General features: G+C 33.5%; 3 protein-coding genes across 6 annotated transcripts in view; all 3 read left to right on the top strand.

Moving 5' to 3' along the window:
- Nucleotides 1-67: 67 nt before the first annotated feature.
- Nucleotides 68-923, top strand: LOC123988161 (B9 domain-containing protein 2-like). The gene is made up of 3 exons (XM_046287207.1): nucleotides 68-165; nucleotides 247-507; nucleotides 572-923. The coding sequence occupies exons 1-3, from the start codon at nucleotides 78-80 to the stop codon at nucleotides 748-750; spliced, it is 528 nt and encodes a 175-aa protein (XP_046143163.1). The 5' UTR covers nucleotides 68-77; the 3' UTR covers nucleotides 751-923.
- Nucleotides 818-3,216, top strand: LOC114883198 (tectonic-3). Its single transcript, XM_029200760.2, has 5 exons — nucleotides 818-1,162; nucleotides 1,234-1,467; nucleotides 1,538-1,697; nucleotides 1,768-1,964; nucleotides 2,034-3,216. Exons 1-5 carry the CDS (start codon nucleotides 818-820, stop codon nucleotides 3,117-3,119), a joined length of 2,022 nt encoding a protein of 673 aa, XP_029056593.2. The 3' UTR covers nucleotides 3,120-3,216.
- Nucleotides 3,217-3,658: 442 nt separating this feature from the next.
- The window catches only part of LOC114870954 (rho guanine nucleotide exchange factor 12), a 32,400-nt gene continuing 11,390 nt past the window's right edge, over nucleotides 3,659-24,668 (top strand). For 2 of the 4 annotated variants that reach the window (XM_029176263.2, XM_029176264.2), the window contains exons 1-19: nucleotides 3,659-4,077; nucleotides 7,615-7,850; nucleotides 8,661-8,710; nucleotides 8,944-9,001; nucleotides 11,302-11,543; nucleotides 12,070-12,291; nucleotides 13,006-13,254; nucleotides 13,826-14,107; nucleotides 14,175-14,264; nucleotides 14,335-14,448; nucleotides 14,540-14,638; nucleotides 14,712-14,804; nucleotides 14,876-15,069; nucleotides 15,153-15,442; nucleotides 15,561-15,737; nucleotides 15,848-15,904; nucleotides 22,366-22,501; nucleotides 22,957-23,038; nucleotides 23,168-23,220. In XM_029176263.2, coding sequence (XP_029032096.2) covers nucleotides 7,679-7,850; nucleotides 8,661-8,710; nucleotides 8,944-9,001; nucleotides 11,302-11,543; nucleotides 12,070-12,291; nucleotides 13,006-13,254; nucleotides 13,826-14,107; nucleotides 14,175-14,264; nucleotides 14,335-14,448; nucleotides 14,540-14,638; nucleotides 14,712-14,804; nucleotides 14,876-15,069; nucleotides 15,153-15,442; nucleotides 15,561-15,737; nucleotides 15,848-15,904; nucleotides 22,366-22,501; nucleotides 22,957-23,038; nucleotides 23,168-23,220 — 2,660 coding nt within the window. In that variant the 5' untranslated portion in view covers nucleotides 3,659-4,077; nucleotides 7,615-7,678. Of the gene's footprint in view, nucleotides 4,078-7,614; nucleotides 7,851-8,660; nucleotides 8,711-8,943; nucleotides 9,002-10,295; nucleotides 10,532-11,301; nucleotides 11,544-12,069; nucleotides 12,292-13,005; nucleotides 13,255-13,825; nucleotides 14,108-14,174; nucleotides 14,265-14,334; nucleotides 14,449-14,539; nucleotides 14,639-14,711; nucleotides 14,805-14,875; nucleotides 15,070-15,152; nucleotides 15,443-15,560; nucleotides 15,738-15,847; nucleotides 15,905-22,365; nucleotides 22,502-22,956; nucleotides 23,039-23,167; nucleotides 23,221-24,668 lie in introns of those variants that run through there. The other 2 variants (XM_029176266.2, XM_029176265.2) reach the window with 2 other exon arrangements.

Here is a 24,668-nt window from a genome sequence, read left to right on the forward strand (position 1 = left end):
TATTGCATCTTGCTTGCTACGTTTGTTGCAGTTTGTTGATGCATAATTATATCAATGAAATGATATAATTATATGGAATGGCCGAATTGCATATAATTGGTAGGATTTTGTCTGCTAAAAATTTTAAACAATCACAACTTTTATGCAAGTGGAGCTTTCATGCTGGTAATATGACTGTTATCATATAAAATATTAATTACCTGTTTAAAATCATACATATGATACTGATTACATTTATTTTTGTAGGTAATGGATGGAAAGTGTTAAATGGTTGCGAAGAAGGGCAAACTCAAGAAAGCTGTGACTTATATGTTAATGAACCAGTTTGGGATCATCCCATAGATTTACACTATACAACTCAGACCCTTCAAAATTCACCAAAGCTTTTATTGCAAATATTTTTTAGAGATGCACATGAAAGAATATTATTTGGGTCTTATGGAAGTTGTAACATTCCATTATCTCCTGGATTACATTTTATAGAATGTCATACATGGAAACCAATTGGTAAGTTGAATATTTCCTGAAAAATATTTAATGTAATATTATGTTATTATTTTTATGTGTGCAGGTAATTGGAAGGACAGATTAAAAGATAAATTTTTGGGAATAACTTTACAACTAAAATCTCCAAATGTTTTAGTTAATTGCTTGGATAGATTTGAACTGCTTACAGAAAGCATGGGTACAGTTAAAATTGAATTACATATACTCACAAAAAATTTTGAGAAATATGGATGTCATTTATAAATGCACATTATATTGCCAAAGAATATTAATTGTATATTTAAAATGAGCTTTATGTAAGACTACAGAAATGTTTACAAACATATTTATATTAATGTTTTTTTATCTTATGCTTAATCAATTAACATATACAAAAAAACTTGAAGAAATATTTACATGTGCAAATGAAACAGAATGTGATGAATTAACAGAAAAAGATATTTCACAAGAAACATTAAGCACCACAATTGATAGCATTTATAATACAACTAGTGTTAATACAAGTACCACTACAAGTAGTTCTATATATCCAATACAAACTACAAAGATTAACATATCATCTATACAAAAATCTCACAAAATTAAATACAATGATAAAATAAAAAATCATACTATACATAAAGTACAGTCTACTATATGTGAATGTGATTTAACAGTGAGTTTATATTTTTCATGAAATTTTAATAATTATTACTATTGTAATTTAATATCTTCATTTTAAAATAGGTGTCATCTTGCAATATTAATTGCTGCTGTGATAAAGATTGTAACGAATTCCATTTAACATCTTTTTCACATTGTGAAAATCATGCAGCAGAATTATATGACAAACGTTATTGTTATCACAGAAATTTTATAGAACGAAATAACACACCATTTATACTTGAGAAACTGGCAAACAATCTGTTTTGCATTTTATATGACAATCTTCCACCAACATATAGCATTAATAATGATTTGGTAGTTATATTTTATAATTGTTACTCAATTTTTATAATTCATGTCTTACTAAATTTTTCATTTTATGCAGAATATAAAAACAAACAAAGATTTAAAAGAAGCTATAAATCCAAATAGACTGACATGGAGATGGAAAGACCAATTATATGTACCTGAATATAATAATCCTAGTCTCTATAAAGATGATGACATTATATGGAAAATACAGAGCAATTATGTTGAACCTTTGGGTAGGTATTATTCTGGATATTATATTTTTAATTATCAATATGTTAATAATTTGTTTGTAATTCAATTTAGAAATACTGCAATCTGGATTTACTGAGTTATGTTTATTTAAGAAAACTGTAAAATATCTTCGTGAATGGAAAGAACAGTGCTTGCAAACTGAATTAATTAATACAAACGAATTTCTATTTCCTGCAGCATTTAATAATTTTACTGTTATTATATCTCCTCATTTATTAAATGAAACTTACATTAAGATATCAAATGAGGTATTTATGAAATTTATATGTTTTCGTGTACTACATACATATAATAATATTTCAAATTATTATTTACAGAGTTGCCCCAGAAACGTGTGCTTATCTGTAAATAATTACTATTGTAAATATTCTTGGAAAACATGCAATAATGATACTATATCAGGATCTTGTTCTAATGGAACATGTTACAATATTGTAACAGGTGTAAAGTATTTAATTATTCACAATGGTTCCATGGGAATTAATAGTTTTAATGTATATTTTAATATAGGAAATGTTTCTCGAAGTTTCTATCAACAGTTCGAAGTAAGTTATGAATGGGCAGACGTAGATAAAGAGAAAATTTTCTCTCTAAGCGGTAATCCCGGTTATATTTTTGGAAAACCATTAATTAGTGGTGTTTTAAAAATAAATAAGATTAATAACGTGGAAAGCAGGTATATTAATTTTAATAAAACTAATGGTTTTTTTACATTGCCCATAGCTACAAGGCATGGCGAATGTAATGATGTCAACAGATATGTTCTTGCTTTTGGGGAAGATGTTAAACTAAAATGTTCTGCATCTTTAGAAACTAATAATTTCAGTACAGCGTCTTGTATAGAGTTACAAAATCGTATAATGTTTTTCGCGTTGAAGGATTCTTTACTTAATGTCACTCAAATAAATCAATATAGTATTTATATTTCTAAGTCAGGTAACTTTTCCAGCAATAATACTGCTGATTGGGCACAAATATTACTTGATAGGATACCTCAGAATATTGTCACGGGACAATTAAGTAATGGTCGATTATATTGTTCAGGATTAATAACATCTACACGTTTAGATATTTTGTACTCTGCTTTAGCAAAACCAAAAACTCTGACCAATTATAATATATTAGGAGTAGGTATTACTTTTTCAGAAGAATCTGATGTATTCTGGTCAAAGTGTATGACTGAAAACTGTACAGATATGTTAAAAGTAGATGTTATTAGTTACGTTACATTTCATGACGTATCGAAGCCGTCCAAATACTATTTTGCAGGGAGTCCTAATTTAGATCTTACCTTACCATACGACTTTTTTTATCCGTTTTTAAGTAGGTCAAAATGTATTAAACCTAGTATATTTTTAATTATTATATTACTCATTATATCCTTGCACAATTTTTTGTATTGATCTCATGTAATTGTTATACTACCCACTATATCTACTTATTAATATTATTTAATGTAAGCAAATAGAAAGTTTGAAAAATGCTATTTTATAACATTTGATTAATGCAATGTGTATTTAAAACAAATAAAAGGAAAAAACTGTGTGATATTGTATATTTTATTATCTCTGTTTTGTAAAAACAATTCTGTAGTTTTAGTTCATTTATTTAAAAAAAAATATAAGTACAAAATACGAATGTGAATTTCAAATTCAAATACGAATCTGTATGATTAGTGATACAAAATAGAGATAACAATTATCATGATTTCATACAATGATTTTTTTTAACGATTTTATACAACTATACATGTAGTAAAATTTTAGAATTTAAATTTAAATTTAAAAAAATTGTAGAGCGTATTTTTAAAAAATCATCCCAAAACAGAAGAAAATTTACTAATAGAGTTCTATCCAATGGAAAAGGCGTATTTAAATCATCCGCCAATCACAAGAAGCTGATTTCTTCTCTAAAATCTCGGTACGAACTCCTGCAGCTGTCGTGATGCACTATGGGATGTTGGGTTGTGCTTGGCTCCAATACAAGATGGCTGACACTTGTTAGTAGTGTATTTTCGTTTTATCGAATGTGCATTTTATAAAAAAATCAGTGCCTTCATATCCACGTATGGTGCATGCATGTTTGCATAACTAGTAGAGAAGAGGTCTTCATTTTTTTACGGAATTGTTTTCTTATCATGTATTATCAGGAGACATCAAAATGTGCCGTGAAAGTGCTAGAGGCAGAATAATTACCCGTCACCAGCCATGTTCATATGTGTTCTTTTATTATGACAATTGTGATATAATTCTCGTGGAATATAGTGCCAAGGTGAAGTGATATCTCGCGTTATTGCGCTTCTACTTCATCACTGGTGTTTTGTAGAAGATTCGTTAAACTACGAAATAGATTAAATGAAAGGTATGTATTTACTCTATCCTCTTTGGAACGCCTATTCGCGAGTCATTCTTCAAACCTTTCATCTGTGTATTTTCTTTTTTTCACGATTGTCTTTTCTGTAATTTTATGTTTAAAATATCTAATAAGTACCTGACCTATTAACCTGTTATATTAAATAACATGATGTCATGTATGGTTTCTCAGTTTCTCTTTGACATATTCTATGAATTTTAATCGCTGTCACGCGTTGTTTTATATTTTCTTCGAATTGAATATACTTAATTGTATATTATCCAATAATTTACGAGACACTATGAATGATATAAATAAAGTCCTACATCTTAATATCTCTTTCAAATAATTATTATTTACATCAAAAATAGATTGTTTATTACATTTAACGTAAAAAATAGTTCGATTTAAGTCAGAGAATAAGTATACTAAACATGGCAGTAACATTGGTAATGAAATTTTATCATGAGGTATTATTAGCTGAAGGGTAATTCATCATAATTTAATTTCTCTAAAATTTACAGTTTTGTAAATTGAGAAGTTTGGTTTGTTAATAAGTTAGAGAATAATCTCTTATTACTTGTCTAGCATAATACTTTTGGATAATTATATGATCTAAAGAAAAATAAATAATTTCATTAAATTTACTTGTCAGTAATCTATACTTAAGATTAACTCGAATACTTCAAACACAAATGTCTATTGTTTGCGGTATTTTATTTATCACGGTGCAATATTGTTGCAAAAGTGTAGCATGATAAATTAACAATCTTGAGATTGTTTTGAATGCAATAATAATCAAGAAAATTGATCGGAATATCATTACTGCGCACGATTCGTTTAAAATTCGCCGTGAGAGCATTCGACTCACGTCTGACACGAACCATGTAAATCACGAATGCGATATCGAAGTTACCACCGAAATACTAAACCAACCTTACGGTAAGCTATTGTTTTCAACAAATTTTAAACAGGATCAATAATTTCCACTTCGCGTTACATTTGTTAATTACGAGAAAACATATAAAACGAGAAGATAAAATTATAAAAACTCACAACAATTTGATTTTTATTTAGGAGAAGTGCGTGGGGTATTTAGGAAACATAACCTTATCCGCACATTATGCCGCGCTCAATTTAAAAATATTTTTTTATTATATATGATATTACACATTTTTTAAAATAATACTCAGTGTAAATAAATAATAAGAAACATATCTAGATAAAGCTTTTTTAAGGTAATTGATTTTTTTTTTAAATCACTTAAATTGTAATTTACATTATTTAAATGATAGAATAAGAATAAAATCGCGTTGAAATTTTCTCGTCCTTGATAAAACTGGGCACCGAGTGCATTAACTCTGTACGCGATCGTATTACGGTGCACCACTTATACAGAATTAATTATCATTTAATTTTCAGCAATATTTTACCGTTTGGTACGTACATATACTGGGAAAAAATTTTCATTGTTATTAAAATTCGACACCATTACTAAATAATAATTGAAAATTATATTTAATTTTCAGTATCACAAAAGGAACGTTTTGCGTTATTAGAATACTATGATTCTTCGTTTAGGATGCAAAGGATTCAGCAATTAACTCTATTAATTAAGTCGGACATAAATAATTGAAATGTAAAACGGTACACAGCGGATGCGATGAAAAAATTATGGTACACATCCGTGTAACGAATGCAAGATCGGAAATATATTTATGAAAAATGTATTATACAAGTTCAGAAACGTTGAATTTGCTTATATTCGCTAGAGAGATTTCAGTAGGATGTGTTCTTAAAATATTTCAGTCGGATAAGGGTTAAATATGCATCTAGTAGGCCAGTCTTATGCTATTTTAGAAGTAACTAGTACACTTCTGAATATTGCTTGATATCATTAAGAGATTTTTTTTAAAGAGAAAAATAAAAATTAATTTTATATTTTAGGAGGAATTCTTGCTAATTAGTTGATTCTTACGAATTACAAATATTCTAATAAATTTATTCACATAGTTTTAAATCTCTTATTAATCGTAATTATAACAAATTGTAATGTTACAGGACATTATTTTCATTAGGTATAAAAAGAAACTTAAAATGGCAAGAGTCACAGATTCCATGAAACGTGTAATCGTCAATGTTAAAACTGATGAACACATATGTAAAACGCAAAATTGTTGGTACCCATTATGGCAATAAATACTAATCAAACACGTACGTGAAATATACTTGATTATAAGCTTGTGAAAGTAAACAGCTACGACAGACATAATCCCGTTGATAAGGGGGCATGATTATTTATTAACTTCGTATGCGGTGAATGATCAAACATCCTGTATTCGTTAAGAAGTAATTATTCGTCAAAGCGCAACGGTTGTTTCAATCGAGAGACAGTGATGAATTTTTGTTAGATAATTAAATTGTTTGTTTCGTGTAATTTTCCTAATTTCATTATATCTGGAAACAGCAACAGTACATTAGATTCTATTAAATCAAATAATGTTTTATAAACAGAATAATCTTAATTCGTCTGTTATCGTATCGACCAACTTTAATGTTTTCAGTTAAAGATTAAGAAACCATGAATCATCGAACGATTATGCAACATTTGCAGGGAAGAATTTAGTTGAAATTGTAGATTTAGCAGAATATTTTTAGCCTCTTAAATTAACCGTTTACCGCTGCTCTCGCGATTCTACGAATCCTTAAATTTCAATAATTTGATCATTTTACTCTACTTTTAGCACGTGTAAAGTATAGAAAGTAACGCGAAATAAGAGAACAGAAATATCAATTAATTTCGTTCGATGCATTCGATTACCCTACTAAAAGAAAGTTGATATAATTAGAAAGTACATGAATTATAATTTTTAACTTTATTTTTTATTTTCATTTCAAGTCACTAATCAATTTTAATTTTATTTCCATGTAACATTATTTTTATCGTTGCGTTTTGATGAATAATTGATAATTAAAAAATTATATTTACATGACGCATACGGTGCGTCGTAGGGTGCACCGAATAACCGAGGACTTTTTTATCGTCCACCCTCTGCTAAACTTTATCACTGAACCATCAGTGACATAAAATTAATGAAAGTATAATATTTAATCATAATAACAAGTAGGTAAGACAAAAAAGTAGATGAGATCTATCTGAATTCGAAGATTTACCGAGGATCCTCCGTCGAGAAAAAAAGTTCTTACTGCTATGTTACGGCTGATATAACTTTTTTATACCTTTGCAAATAACAGAGAGTCTCAACATCCATCGATAGCCAAAAATACGGGGCCACTTATTAACAAAGATATAAAATGAAATTTTTTAAACATCGTTAATTTGACTCTTTTCTGTAAACTTCTAAAAACGGAAAAACCATTTGTAAACAATATTCTCGCCGACTGTATCATTTCCGTAAATAGCGCGTATCGTCACTTTTGTCTGTGCCATTTTTACCGTTTCGATAATGAACAATCCACTGTCCCATCTATCATCTTGAAGATTGTATTTAAATTATTATTAACGTTGTTTCGTTTTGCTTGTAGGTGATAGAGTCGTGCTGCAGCGGTGGCTGAGGTGAGGGGAGGCCAGGCGGAGATCGAAGAAGGGATGAATGGAACGGCGGCGTTGCGGCGCAGCGTCGGGGGTGGCGGAGGCGCCGCTGGGGGTGGAACCGTTGAACCAGCACCCGTCGCCACCCTCGTCGTCTACAAAGACGAGGCAGGATACGGGATGAAAGTCTCAGGCGATAACCCCGTCTACGTTCAGTCGGTGAAGGAAGGTGTGTGTTATCATCGTGTTAATCGCGCGATTTTAAAATCGTTTTTCGCAGAATTGATAAAACACGGTGCAATTGAGCATACAAGGATAGCATTCGACGAAACGAACCGGAATACCGTCTGTTTCGTTCGTTTGATCGTTTGAGAAGGTACCACGGTCTCTTATATAAGTTTCAATGCATTTAACACTTTTGCGGCTGATAGCTTTGTACACCGTTGAATATTAATGTAATCAAACGACGGACCGAAAGGATTGGAAATATTGAATTATTTATCAGATTATTCTATCATGGATGCTTTCATCAAGAAGAGAAATTATAAATTTTCAAAACAAAAAGAAAAGTTTGAAAGTTATTGTGAAAAGTTCGGTTATCTGGGTGGCCGTAAGTGTGTTAAATATATGATATTTTAGAATAGTAAAAGTATAAAAGACCATAGGTATATAATAAGATTATTTTGCAATATTTAAATTGTATTATTATCGAGGCTATTTGTACCTTGAATGTTTCAATCTGTTATATAAGTTAGATGTTTAGAAACTTTTCTCTCGTTAATGATTTTTTTTTTTCTCTCTTATGACTCAGACACTCCAATGAGTTAATAATAGAATTATGAACATTATAATATTATTTTTCTATCTTTTTTTACGTCAGGGTGTCTGAAATTTTGTATGCACTCGAAGAAAATGAAAGAGAAAAGTATATAACGAGGAATTTGTGTTGATGAAATAGGAGTTGTTAGAATATTTTTCTATTGTCTCGTGAAAGAAAAGAGAAAAAAAGATGTTAAAAGGCAATGATGATGCATTGTAGGCGGTGCAGCCGCGAGAGCTGGCCTTCACGCGGGCGACAAAATAATCAAGGTGAGCTTATAATGAATTTATGTTATTGCAAAATAACGTTAAAACGTTTCGCGCGAGAAAAAAAAAAGAAACAATAATTAATCGTACATAAAATTTTTAATGAAAACATTCGTAGTATTTTCGCGGGTTAAATAAATCAACTTGTAAACTTAAATATCTACAGCTTGCGTGAATTTAAATTCACAGTAATTTACGCTCATTTTACTATTTTTAACTATGATCGGTATTTTCAGGTTAACGGCGTGAATGTAATGCAGTCCACGCATACGGAAGTTGTACAGCTCATAAAGTGTAAGTTTACATACTTTCTTTCTTTTCTATGACCTATTTTTTCGTCTCTTTCCTTTTTCTATTTCCAAGACTATACTGAGAAATGTTTCTCTTAGAGACGAATTTTTATTATTTATTGCATATTTATTAAAGTACTTTAGTTATATAACTTTGAATTTCCATTTTACTAAATCTCTTTAATTATATCGTCAGTGCACTCCCACGCATGTACGAAGGGGGAACCACTTTTTCCTTTGTACCCGGATTTTCCCGTCGATTGCTCATTTCCAGGTAGTCTGTCTGGAAAGCTTATAATGTGACCACACACCAGATGCCTTACACCTTTTGCAAGTTATTCTTATATCTTGTCATTGATGATCATAAACGATGCGTTTACTCTACTCAACTGTTGTAGGTTGTTAACCTGATTTCATAAAAATAGATTCATAATATATTAAGAAAATTATAGTATTAAGTTGTTAAATATTAGATTTTTATTTAATTCTATTTTTATGAATAGCGTAATTCAACGGTTTTTAATTAACGTTTATTCTTGGCGAACCGTTAAAGAAGGAGTTAGATTTCTTATCCGTATCCGCGAAAAAGACATTTACAAAGATTGCGAAGGATGGTCGGCGACTTTATTCTGAACACACCAACATGAACGAAGCCACGGCGACGAGGTCTCCAGTGATGTAAGCAGAGTTTATAGCGGTGACCGTTCATAGAGTCTGTCCTCCTCTTTCTAACAGTTCAGGTACAACACAATGTGCCCGTAGACGTCCTCTACCTTGCCTGAACTGTGCCGTAATTCGATTAAAATTTCGCAACAGAAATATCACAGAATATCAAAATATTGTTCCAAATAACTCAATTAAATAACTTTCCAAAGCATAGTAGGTGTCCTACTTAATCAGTTTGTAAAACGGTGGTTCTTGTACGCATTCGGGTTTCGCTGGTCTAATGAATATTTAAAATCAATTCCGCAAGCACCACGGAGATCTAATTTGCATGGTAAATTGTAACTCGAGGATGGCGATTTTGATTTCATGAATATTTACGATAATGTAATTTAAAAAAAATTTTTAATTTTAAAGAATATCGCAACTTCTCTTTTTAATTACTCTTTTAATTGGAACGATGCGGTCTCAAAAAAGGTGCGATAATATTAGAATCGATTTGGAAAGATGTTGCAGTATAGTCAAATGACCAGGCCTGGTCATACAGGAGAGATTAGTCGCGTGTAAACATAAGAATCTCGTCATTCATATTAATACACGCACCTGGGGCCAAGTTTCTCGGTACGAACGTCTCACTACTGGCCGGATCGCCTCGGGTCGGCATCGTTTTACGCAGTTTCGCAGACGACACGGCTCCCGATGCGCGCGTATCGGGAATCGAAGCTTAAATCGGCGACACGAGAAACTGCTAGACGAGAAAATCGATCACCCTTCGAATACACGTTTATTTCGATTTGTGTCTATATGAAGACGCGAACCACGTACGACCTGAGGCAAGCTTGGAAGAAAGCTCGTGCTAAGCCTTACTCCGGTATTTTCGATCTCTACGATGCTTGCGATTACATAATTTCCATAGTTCCCATGATAAACGACACCTGTACCCATGTATCTTGAATCGTGATCACGGTGTTGCTCAATGTCATCCTGATTTTCAAGAAAAAATGCAAACGTTTTGGAAATCTTGGCACGTTTTCAATGCGTTTGTTTGGGAAACATTCGTTATTCTGATACCAAGTTTTTTCTGCTTCTGATGGACGAAACGTATTTCTAGAATTAGAAGAAAAAATGATACAAGTAGTGATGTGTTAATTCGATCAGACGTGCGAATGACGTAAGAAGAAACTACGTTAGCAAATAGTAATTTAAATATTATCTTTCTGGATACTTTAATTAAATATTTACCATGTTTATCCTCGTCGTTATTATACTCGTTCGCTCTTATCGTCGTTGCGATATCCCTATCGTTATTGATCTAACAAACCCGGATATTTCGTTCACTTTTGCATGATAAGACTTGCGTTATATTTAAAAACTTATTTCAAGATCAGCTGAAAGATTCATCATCGGTTAATTTTAATACGTCTGGAAGTTGATTTCTTTTGGATAGAAGAAATGTGGTATTTGTTGCATGCAAAGGAAATAAAGTGAAACCGACGGAGGTCTGAAAATTTTCAAAGAAAAATACACAGTGATGACTGTTCGAGCGGTTGTTAAAAGAAAGGTGGAGGGTCAAAGGCGGGGGAAGGACCGGCTTAGGTATGCGAAAGGTGACTAATCATCGTCCTTGAACTCTTGTTGCAGCTTCGACGCAGGTGGTACTGACGGTACAGCAGAAGCCAGTTCCAACAAGTAGTGCAGTGACGACGGCCACGGGACTACAGGTTGGCGTTACGGGTGGACAGCATCAACGGCCGGTCAGTTTATCAGCCGGCTCGACGATGGTCTCACCCTCGCAACCAGCGACTTCCTTGCACAGGGCGTCGACTGCACCGGCGTCCGGTACACCCTGTAATGCACGCATCACAGGACCTCAACCTGTTGATGTAAGTTTCCTGCTAACATGATATCCGCTTCGTGGCTGACATAGAGTGATATTGTAATTTAAAAGTCGATTAGTTTTAATTAAAGAATGGTCAAAACTGATAATCTAGATTTTCAGTTAAAAAGTCACAAAAATCCTGATCAGCTCCAATAAGTTTCTTAAACACTTCAAAATTTGAATCATTAGAATGCATTAGAATTGCATTAGGTTTACTGATAATGTGTGTTGATCTTTGTTTAACATATCTCTGAGTTTGATATACAACATCTTGATGTAGGAATCTGTTAGGTTTACTAATGATATGTTTTATGTTTTTAGTTAGAAATGTTTAACTTCAAATATAAGAAGGTTTTGATATTTGCTTTTACTTGAAACAAGTTACATTGGTATGTAATATTTATCTTTTATCTGGTATACTTATTTTATTTATGTTTTTGTGGATTATCATAGGATTTTTAACTAAGCCAGGATTTTATAAGATATTCGGACCGTAAATTAATCAATTTCTGTGTTTTTGTATATTCCAGTTCGAGAAAAAACGGCAGCTGGAAACTCAGCGCGTTCATACATTCCAGCTTATGTTGGAGAAGGAACAAAGTTACGTTGACAAGCTTCGCAGTGACCTGGCGAAGGCTAGTACTGGCAGCGGTAATGTCAACGTTGTTGCGTTACAAGCAGAACTGGCAGGCGCCGAAAGGAGGGTGCGCACCCTACAGGAACAACTAACTGCGATTACTACCAATGAACAGGTCTGGTTTTTTTCCCATTGAAACATGCTTTAATGAGATGCTGAAACTATTTTAAGGTTTCTTGTTTATTGCACTAATGTACTGCATCAATTTTATACCTGTAAACTAGTCATTTGTATAAAGGATGTTTCATCGACCGGGATGGAGTGCATCCTTGATGCTATTTAAAATATAAAACCATTATCTTTAATTCTGATGATACGGTCCATTTCAGTTCCATGGAACATCCTGCATATTATGTCATAAATATCACGTTATTATTCATAATTGTATTTATAGAAACGTGAGTTCGTTTTAACGCTTAATTCATTAACATTTCTTATATCCCTATATATATATATATATATTTTTGTGCCTGGCTTTAATATCAGTGTTTGGCAATTCCAGGCTATGCTGTTCAGTGTACCAAATAGTTGCTCGGCATGATATTAAAATGTTTATTTTTGTTACAACGTTTGAGTATAATTTTTTTTAATACATTGATTGTGTAGCAATTTAATAATTTTTTATTATATACGATAAGATGGTACATAATGAGAAAAATTGACAAGACCTACATTGGGTTATCATACGTGTCCACTTTTTGAACTATACAGGTATAAGTTTTATATAAAGTATAATTGCATCGAAGTTGAAATTTTCAAACTCACTCATATAGGGATGTATTCAAGCTTCTGCTAACTTTATCTAACCAGCTTTTGTTGTGTCTTACAGCTTTGCTCATTGGTAACAAACACCTCATGTTCCCCGGGTTATTATTCACCCTTGAGTGGTAGCAGTGGTGATGTACCACCGCCTCTACCATCTCGTAAATCCTTGTCCATGCAAAGCCTGTCTCCGCCACCATTGCCTCCCAGACCTCCGCCTACTACAAATACGCACAACGTAGCCCAGTTGGAGCTGGAACGTCATCTGTTGACTCATGTAATGCCCTCAACCACCAGTCATGGCATACCTAACTCTGTAAGTAGTCTAGCTGCTAAGTTATTAAATGAATAATATATACGAATGCATGGTAAAAAGGAAGTATCACACGATAGTGTACACTTCTACGGTTAACTAATTTTTCTGCTGAATAATTTTGTAGTTCTATCTTGTTACGTTTTTAAAGATTTCTATTCACGTTTCATTTTATATACTGGATCATCATGATACTGAGTGACAACCAAGTACCAAGTGAAGATTTTGTTATGTCTTATTATGTCTAAATGTTATGCCTAAAGCTGTAATTGTTCGTTGAAACGATATCTTTTAAATGTGATTGTAATTGTGATCAAAGTGCGATTTGACGAGCTTGTGGTTATTCAGTATATAGATTAATACTTGTTTGATATATAGATATTTTTTACTGTTTTTGCGACTGCAGTGTTTTTATTATATGTACAAATTTATTGATAATATGCATACATCTCGCTACACTCTTGCATAATGAATTACACAGTCTTAGATTATATGAATGTTTAATGTATAATTGTTAACAGTCTATCGATTATTATCTATTTATTTAATAAGGGATTATTCGATTTTCTTATAGCTTTCACAGGGTGCGAATTTGGGTTCTTCAAATTCATTGAATAAGCACCAACGAACAAAATCCAGTCCAGAACAACTGGGAACAACAAGTATTTCTCCATCAGAAGCTAGTAGACGTTTAATAGCATCCGAATCAATGAACGATCTTTCTCCTCCAAGGCATGTGAGGCATAGTGACATTGATATAGATGAATTACCTCATATCACTCCTCCAGGAACTCCACCCCCACCGTATCCGGTTGCTAGTCCAGGAAATGATACTTCTAATTCTACCATAAATGATGTAAGCATTGGAATCCTAATTTATAACATTGTTTATTGGGATAGGTACTTAAAATTCTTCTTTACAGACAACATTAAACGAAAGCATTCCTGGACTGCCCACGTTGCAACAACCGATCATGTCAATGGAGGATGACGACATGAGCGATCAAGAAGTTGTAAGTTTATAATATAAAGGTTCCTATCAAATTCGAATGAATACTTGATTAAAATTGATTATAATTTTAGGGTCAGTTGGAAGATCATGGTCCATTTAAGTCTTTGTCCCGATTATGGGGACACCATGCGCATCTTGCTGTATTTATTAATTATGTTTTATCAAACAGTGATCCCTCCAGTCTGGTAGGTATTATATAGAGTATAGGGTAATAATTTTGTTAAGATAATTAATTTTATTATCCAAAATTATATAAAATTATTCATATTATTGTAGTTGTTCTATTTAGTAACGGATCTGTACAAAGAAGGCAATGCTAAAGAAATGAGAAAGTGGGCATATGAGATTCATTCTAGTTTTTTAGTACCTGGTGCAGTAAGTAGCTTAAAATTGAAAATATTTTTCAGCATACTTAAACATAATACTTGATTCTCAACTTTTTATATAGCCTCTCCGTCTGCATAATGTAGACGAAAATGTTGCACACGAAATAGATGATGTTCTCTTGAAAGAATCTGATAAGGAAGAGATTCTGCGAAAGGTATGTATTTCATTTTTCTTTAAATATTTTATTACCTCGTACGCTCGTATAAAACATCACATTTCTGTTAGATTTTTTGGAAAGCGCGTATACGCGCGAAAGAAGAACTGAACGAGCAACTTGCAGATTTTCAACAAAAAAGAATAGCCGGATTAGGTACGATATTTGGTCCGAGCGATGTCCAGTTAGATGAAAGCGCATCCGACAAGTCACGAGAGACAAAAATCATAGAAACGTTCCTCTTACCTAAGATGGATCCTTATTTGTAAGTTTACTCGTTTAAATTTATACAGTATTAATTTCTATTCCTGTATAATTCCTTATATTACGCCTGATGTATTATTTCAGAGTAGATATAGAAAAAGAGAACGTAGATTTGCGACAATTCACAACGGCAGCTGGTCTGGCAACAATTTTAACAAAAATTTTTCAAGTCCGGCCAGTATCGCTTGACCGAGTACCTACATTTGTTGCTAAAGATAAATCGAATCTTAAAGTACGTTTACTCACTGGAAAGACAAGGAAAATGACAATCAGGGGTCACCATTTTGTAGCTCATCAATACTTCACTATTACTAATTGCAATCATTGTCAACTTATCATTGGCGGAATTGGACCTCAAGGATATTTATGTAGCGGTACGTAAAATTGTATGATTAATCAATCGTTAACTGCTATGCTGACATAAAATAATTGTATTAGAAGAATATAATTTCATACAACAAAATTAAAGGGAGGCTGTATTTTTCGTTACAGATTGTTCTTTAAGTGTTCACCGTCAGTGTGTTCGGGTAGTAGAGGAGAGTTGTCCAGGACCATTGGTGGTTCGGAAGGAAAGGGATCGTATAAGCAAATTAATGGAACGTATCAGACCTGAAAGAAAACCTCCATCATCGCATCATCACCATCATTCTCAAAATCATATGCTTCATAGTAAGTAACTTAAATATCACAGAACATATTATGTAAAAATCTTATTTTACTTTTACCTTTTTATGATGTATAATTGTTTGTTAATAGAATAAACTATTTCGTGATTACAGTTGATAAAACAAAGAAAAGCGAGGAGGACAGCGGGGCATTGACTGATGGAGAAAATGGTAAGTACATTCATTTTATTAAACCATTAAATATTTGTTTAAAACACACTCAGCTCATAAACGATTGTGTTAAGGACAAAGTGGATGTAGCTTTTGTTCGACAATATTTATCATTGAACCGCGAATATCAGTAAGCCTTGACATTTTATATTTCTAAGAATACAATGATACATCTTTTTATATCAGTATTCTATATGATGTATCAAAATCATCTTTTATTTCTAAGTTTTTTTAATTCGCAAAAGTAATAAGGAATAAATATCGTTCTTTTTTATTTTATATACATACATATAACACCGTCAAGCTGTGTTAATCAGTTCACAACGTGATAACTCGTCAGATGCCGTTAATTTTACCATAATTCCCAGAACGAAATCTATATTTTATTCATAATACACTGCGAACAATTCTGCGTTTTTTATTCCTCATTAATTTCTAATAACAGGTAATTTTAATTTCAAAAGAACCAGGCCATCACAGATGTAGAGTAATTTTTGAATATCAAGCGCGTTCTTCAGCATCGAGACAAGTATAATATTTTAATATTAAACATATACTTTCAGTTCATTAACGAAGATCGCAGTTATCTCTGTTATAAAATAATTGAATAAATTTGTAAGGAAAAAGGATGCTCGTTAAACGTATATTTCTCGCCGTGACGATATTCTTGCTAGACCGCAGAATGTGTTTTGTTTCCATATTGCATTATGGAGGCTTATAATTACGCACACTTGTTTGTCGACGTAAGTACGTCTCGTTCGCTTCTTTTTTTTCCTTTTCGTTCACGTTATCCGCTATCTCGAAGTTTACTGACTTCATTTCGAACGAGGCGTTCCTCGACGAACGTAGGTCACGACAGCCATTGTTAGCAAGTGTTTGTCTCGTTGGAATTGTTCGCCACCATTGATAGTAAAATTTATTTTTCTCCTTGGAAAAGTATTTTGAAGTGCCAGTTAAAGAAGAATCTGTTCACCGTTGTGTTCAATTTTCTTTTCATGAAAGAAGTTGTTTCTTAAGAAGATGAATTTATTATAGTGCTTGGTGATTTTCCTTATCAATGAGTGGTTCTTTTGATAAAGCGTATTCATTAGGGACATACAGTTTTTTGAAAAATATATCAACTAACAAAAATAATAGCTTTTGCTAAGAATAGTAATAACAGTGACTTATACCGAGTATTCCAAAGTCCTTTCTAATGAGTTCACTATTGATACATATGATTATGTGCAACTTGGACTTTTTTTTAATTTAAAGATCTTCTTGTTCATATGTTAGGCTCTTCCTGGGTTCCAACAGAAATCTACATTGCACTCGAGTGTACAATATTTCTTATTTCTACTTGTAAAACATACTGATAGAATCTGATCATTTATGTTTGGAGCACCCTGTGTATTTGATGACTAGTTTCAAATTCTAAGAATGGCAATGATATCAGCTCATAGTAAATTCATTATCCACAGTGTGTTAATACATTTTAATTAGGACTGAATTCAATAAGTATAATTATTCATTTTATGTGAATAATTATTTTAATTACTCTATACGACTTTGCACGATATTGCAAACATTATATGAGTTTTTCTCTAAAAATTGAACTATTAAAGAGAGCAGTGTCAAGTTGAAATACACAAGCGATGGTTGATGCTTGAAACGACTAGTGTAGGTGGTTTTTATCGAACCGTGCTGTTACAATAATCACACTCTGCGATAAGGAAGTTTCGCAAAACGTGTAGCGTTCGGTGTGGGCTAAACTTTTCTCAACTGAATTTGTGGAAGAGGAGAGGAAGGAAGGAAGAACGGAAACCACGAAAAGGCAGCTGAAACTTGGAATCACAGTAACAGAGATTTGTCTTCATATACAGGGTGTATACATAATTTATTACTAAAAATCAAATTCAAATAATTCATTAATTTTTTTCCAAATCAATTCTCTCCAATACATCCCCACCCTCTATAAAGTGGAAGACAAAAATCTGTTCACGTTCCAGTGTACGTTTCCAAAAATATCCAAGAGAAAGGTGTGAAAATCCTAAGAAGCAGAAGAGTCTATCGCCTGTTGGAGGATAGCTACCCTTTAAGAGGAACCTTAAGCACATCAATATCTTGAAGATCACCCCCCAACGTTCCCGGAGGGTTACCTCGGAGGGCTTCGAAAATCAGGAACCACGCACACCCTGTACATTCGTACACGTACGCTTTCGAACGTGGTTGTAAAACGAGCGGGGGAGAGCGATCCTGGTGGGGTTTAACCGGAAACGAAACACACCAGTCTCCGCGAAAAAGAAGCGAGAGCAGAGTGCTTGAAGAGAAATTAGTGCCAGTTCGGTTGTTGCCGCGGGAAGAGTGGCAAGAGGTATCATTCGTGTACCGATCGTTCTTTATCTCTTTCACCGTCCTCGAAAGGTGTTCACATGGTCGAGGTGCAACAGTTGCGTGACCCCTTGGAGGGGGAACCGGATCGCAACCCTTACCCAACTACCACCAACCCCTCGCCGCTAGCCAGCTTTGTTAGCTTCAGGCTTTCCTCGGAGAGATACAGGAACAGATTGAATCGGAAGCTGAAGGGTGATGGTAAAGATCGCGTGAATATCTAATGAGCTCGTTTCGATCGAAGAAGCTCCGCTCTTTCCATCGCGTTACATTTTATTATTAATTTTAAGAAAAGATTAACATTAATTGCGCTAATTATTAATTCGCGTTACGGAGATTCGTTTCATTTTTAATTTAAAAAAAAAAAGATTATTATTAATTGCGCTAGTTATTAATTCGCGTTACGGAGATTCGTTTCATTTTTAATTTAAAAAAAAAGATTATCATTAATTGCGCTAATTATTAATTCGCTTTACGGTGTACGAGCGGAGATTCTTTGATCTTCGAAACGAGCAGTGACGAAAAGGTAGACGATTATGGATAACACTAGGTTCGACAGTGGTGTTGGAGAAAGTAAGCAAAGACAAAGTGGCGAAGAAAACGAAGCTGAAAACGATCAAGCAAAGATCGGCGGTGCCGATGAGCAAAGGTTCTCTGGCCGGTAAAGTTTGGGAGACGTTCCACGCGGTGAGGAAGACACGGGAACCGAGCGAGATCATCGAAACTGCTATAATCGTCGGTTTGGATCGTCTGAATGTATCGACGTGTTGTGAGAATTTAAACGATAGTGCGTTCTGTGATAAGAACGATTCTTCGGAGAAGTTTCGCGAGACCGGTGCGAAGGAAATTAGTGGATCTGAGAAAGAGACAGGTTTGTTCTTAATCATTCTCTTTTCAAACGATACGAGGAAGAAAAAATGAAATTTTCTAGTTTTTCTACAATCATCGGAGTTTCTCACGGTTGATTCTAGTTTAAAAGTTCTTTATGTAGGCATTTTATTTCCCCTTTCCGTTGACCGAAATTTTATCGGTAATTTCGAAAGTTTCAAAGCTTCTCTCACGTATGGAGGAAAGTTTCTGGTACAGTTGAGGAAGTTAAGAAGGGGAGACTAGGAAGTTTTAACAATTTATTCCCATAGAAATTTCCTCGCCTCTGGTGTTGCTCGTCAAACGCGTTCATAAATCCTTGTTGCATTTATATAAGCGAACGAGATGCATCGTTTGCGAATATTATGGAACAACCGTTTCCTTCTGTTTCGGGGTTGTTCGTAAGGGTTGCGAACAATCCAATTTTAATTAACTCTCGGATGGCAGAATTGGATTTTTGTTGAAACATAATTTCTTCGCGTTTAACATAATCTATTATTTTACAAGTTTACAAAGTTTCATTTAAATTAAAGTCAGATTATTTGCCACCCTTCCTCGTCTGATCCGCGTACCTCATAAACAGAACCTTGCGACTATACAAATACTGCGTGTCTAGACAAAATTAGATCAGAATGTACTGGAAATCGTACGTAGGTACCCGCGTAGACGAATTGTAAGCTTTTACAACTCGCGTGTATTTAAAGATGAGCCTGAAAGCGGTAGAGGAAATTGCAATTGAAAATCTTCCATCTATTTCAATATTTCTGGTAGAGATTGAAAAAATTTAATAAGGATTATTCAGTATTTTGTAGCTTAAAATTTTAATTTTATATTTAATGAAAAAATTGCTGTGGAAAAGCTTTAGAAAATTCATATTTTTTAAATTGAAAATGAGTAGCAGAAACGATGTTTGTAACTTATGTCATTATTGGAATTATTGGGGTGTAATTGGCGAATTTTCACCAAAAGGGTGTAGCAGGATAAGATGGTCAAAAGTGTCCTCGAAACCGATTTATTGAGCTGTGTACCATTTAATAGCATAAAAAAAAGAAAAACGTTATTTTCAATCCTGTATTTCATTCGAGAGGGTAGTAAGAGGGTAAAATGAAAAACCGGTTTTTAACATATTTTCCCTATTTATTGATATTCAAAAAATCTGCAAAAATTCCAGAATATTCTAAATACGTCTCTTTATGATTGTGAATTTTTTCAGATTTTTTGAATACCAATAAATGGGGAAAATATGTTGAAAACCGTTTTATCGATTTTATAATTCTCTCTAACTAGCCTCTCGGTTGAAATACAGGATTGAAACTTGGTGTATAACTTTGTTTTTTAATAAGCTATTAACCGTGCACAGCTAAATAAAATCGATTTCAAGGGCACTTTTGACCATTTTATCCTCCTGTACCTTTTGATGGTTCAGTTGTTCCTTCGATTTTATAATGACGCGTGTCCGTTGTCGTAACCGTATGCCAAGTATGCGTCGGCACGAGGGGGTAGGAAAATAAGATAGATCTTGCACGGCACGAGTGCAGACGGCAACGACAACAACCAAGAAGAAAACGGGAAGGAGGGGCCGAGAAAACGGTTTCCGGCCTCCGCGACACGCGCCTACATCGTCTTAATCTAAAAATACTCGAGGCTCGAGCTTTTCCTTCGTGCATCCTCTCGGCATACCTACCCCTGTCGATCTATAACTATCTGTCTGCTTACGGGGTTCAAGAGCACCAATTCCTTTTTTCCCTATTCAAGTATTTTTAACATTGAACAATTTATTCGTCCATTTGAATTTTTCAAAGGTGAAGGAAACATATCATTTGCGGTAAAAAGAAACAGTTTCAATTATTCGATAGTCATCGATTAACCACCTATTATCAGAAGATGATTAATTTTTCTCCAAACGATGTTTATTAATCCCTTGAAAAATTCAGATTAATCAGAGAAGGAAGCTTCGTGTTATTATTTTTACCATTTTCAGTGACTGGGAAAGCAAGTGAAAAATGGAACAATTTTATGTCAATTACAATGACAACCTGTCTGACCACGCATGGACTCTTCTACTGTGGCGGACGTGTTAATGTTATTCTGTATTTTAATTTAGCTACTGACGTTCGTTTCATAGTTAAACTCGACGGTACGTTCTTTCGATCGAATCGTTACCATTGACGCAACGAATCGGTTTTGATTTGTATGTTTGTCTAACTACGGATTAATGTAACCACCCTATCCCCGCACAGTCTGGCGGTCTGCTTTTACCTTGAGTCGCATTCCTTACCTGATAAGCCTCCACATAAGATACTTGGAAGAATGCCAGAAATCGTGGCGTAGCCTGTGTGTTAATTCGATGCTGGCACGCATTAAACTGGACGAGTTCGGTAGAAATGTGTTCCTTTCATTTCCATTATCATCGAGATAACGAGAGCAATACAATATCGTCAGCTATCGTTTCTCAACAACATATATTACTTTTTCGAAATTTATTAGATTTTATAATCTGTGAATGATTCAGAGAAGTATTTCATTTTTATTTATTTAATAATTAAATAGAAATTATTCATAAATAAATTCAAGCGAATTTTACGAGTTAAGATACAGTTTCTTAGAAACAGTTATAAAAATATTTATATAAATACTCGAGCTTGATGGACTCGTGAAAAAATGAAAAACATTCTTTCGTTTTTTAATAGCAGCATGGATGTAATAGACTCTTGTGCGGATGGAATTCGGGTTAATTTCACCGGGATACCACGTAAAATTAAATTAGTACGAACAATAAATTTCATACCACTGATTCGACGTCATGTTTTTAATACGAATATTTTCCATTATTTTTTACAAATATATTTTTGTCCTTTCCAACCACTTGATCGAATCGTTTAGTTACAAAAATATGTAATAAATTAATTATTTCCTTCTGTGGGAAGATGTTAGCAAATATTGTTTATTACATTTATTGTAATTTCAATTGAAAAGAATGCCTCGGTTATTGAAGGGAAATAAGCACATAGGGGTATTGTATCGAAAATCAATAGTCTCACTTGAAACGTATCTGTGATGGCCTTTTTATGATGCATCGATGCGAATCGAAATAATTTAACCAACATCGTAGCTACACGTGTCGTCGTAGTTCTTTTATTGCACTATGATGTTTTTTTTTTTCTCCATCGTAGCCTCCCACTTGGAACAATTAATGAATGCGTTCGTTTGTTCCGCATTTTCAGGAGAGCATCGCGGGGGCGGCGTAGCCGGAAACGCGCGTACCAGCAGCGAAAGAGGACGCATTTCCGCTTACAGCGGGGTCTCCGATCACGCCGATAATATGGACAATCCTTCCTCGCGGGAAGATATTTCTGAAATGTATGTGTTTCAAATTTGCACGCGAAAGAATATTTCTATTCTCGAACTGCTTCCATATTTCCATAGAACACACGATGTGACATGTCTGTTTATTTTTCATTCAAATATTCAGTGATTTATTTTGCTTAGATGTTGTACAAATTTGTTCTTAAATTGCTTCGTTTAATTACTTCGTTCTTTTTTGTAAGAAAGCCTTCATTTAATTTTAACACCTTACTAATTGGATGCTTTAATAAGGTTCTTGATGCTACCTGTTGTACACTGGATATTAATTAATAAAATTATAAAGCGTTTATTTTTATTATTTGAGATTTGTAAGGTATTAAAATTTTAATATTCATCGAATTTTCTGTACACCATGAAAATGCATACTTTTTTTTATTTATTTATTGCAGTTGTGTAGCTTGTTTCTGTTATAGATATTAATTTACGCTTTATTAATTACGATTACTTAGGGTGCAGCAAAATATTTCCAGTAAGCCAAAGACGTCAAACATAAACAGGTCTGAAAGTTACAAGGAGCGGATACATCACAAGGTAAGGATCAAAATCGTGCATTGTAAATATTCATTTTTTAATTTATGTAAATTTCGTATAATTTAAGAAATCTTAACACTGGTAATTGATAGGTATTTTTAAGTATCATTTGAACTGTTCTCGTTACAGCGACAGCTACGAGAAAAGAGGAAGACCAGTGACCCAAATCTCTCCAAAACAAAGTGAGTAAATATTTTTATTTAAATAACTGTATAACAATTCACGTGTAATTATACAGAAATTAATATTTATTTATTTATGGTAATTTAAAAATAATTATGTTGATATTAATTCACACTCTTATCAACGAGGAACAAATTGTTTTTCAAACTGTTTCTATTGCTCCGTGTCACTTCATTACAAAATTGTGTAATTAGCAAAATAGAAACGCTACAAAGACGAACACTATTTGAAATGAATCTGGATTTCACAGTCGTGCATTGCAGAACGATGAGTAAAATGCTGTGCATTGCAAAAAGATTGAAAACACGAGTTCATTGTACAGAGCTTCGTTTTATCGAGGGTACTTATACATTGTGGAATAACAATGTTATTAATAATGAAAGAATTTGTGGAATTTAATTTCAGATTTAATTTTAAACTTTTATTTCAATTATTTGAAAATTGACTTTAATAAATTGAGATTGAAAAACAATTCTGTTATCCCCGAAACAAAAGCAGTAATTATAATAAAGTTACAGTATATTTGAATATTGAAATATTTATTGAATCAGATTTTTAGATATGGATCGGTTTCGAGAAGTCGATCTCCAAAATTTCCTAAGTTTACACAGCTTGTTAGTAAAAATATTGAACAGTGTACCAGGTTTAGTGCATTCTGGCAGCCTTGAAACATCATCGTTTGACGTTTGCGTTTTGAAATTGTTATAGCGTGTCTAAAAAGTTCCAGAATCGTAAACGTCCATAAATGTCCAAGAGTACACTTCTCGTTAGAGTAAAATTTATTCTCGTTCTAACATTCAAGATTATCTTCCGAAAATAGCGCACTCGGAAAGGCTCCGAATGAAATTGAACCACGTATCCAGCTTTTATCATTGCTTTCTTCGTTATTTATTTCTTTTTCTTTTATCGTGTCAAAGATTCCTTGCTTCGCGAAAAAAAAAAAAACACCTCCCACCTTCGCGGCTTCCGAAATCACCCCGAACATCTATTTCCGGCTTTTACTCGACCCTGGAATTTTTCAGGCACACCGTGTATAGATTTTTGGCAGAGTCCTCGGTTTCTTCGACGGTGACTTTTCGTTCCTTAAAGATCCATTTATACATAACTGTACCGTCGACGTATCCTTCCTCTCTCAAAACAGAATTGTTTTTTATTTGAAAACGAAATTGCTGGTTGAGCGATTCGAAAATTCCCTGGTAGTAAAATGAAAAAATCTAGACCAACAGTATGCGTTCAAGGCTTGGGAGCAAATGTAGGGGGAGGAGCCACTAGTTGCCCTAAGCCTTGGGAGAGCCTTGGGAGAGCCTGACCTAGAACCTCCTCCTCACCCTTAAAAAATATAAACAAACTAGGTAAAAGTAGAGCGAGATTCGCTCTAAAGCCAACCCTTGGAACTAAATGAAAAAAAAAAAAATTAAAAAATATTTTCTTTCTACCATTCGTTGAG

Source organism: Osmia bicornis, chromosome 1 (genome assembly GCF_907164935.1).
Source record: "Osmia bicornis bicornis chromosome 1, iOsmBic2.1, whole genome shotgun sequence".
Lineage (NCBI taxonomy): Eukaryota > Metazoa > Arthropoda > Insecta > Hymenoptera > Megachilidae > Osmia > Osmia bicornis.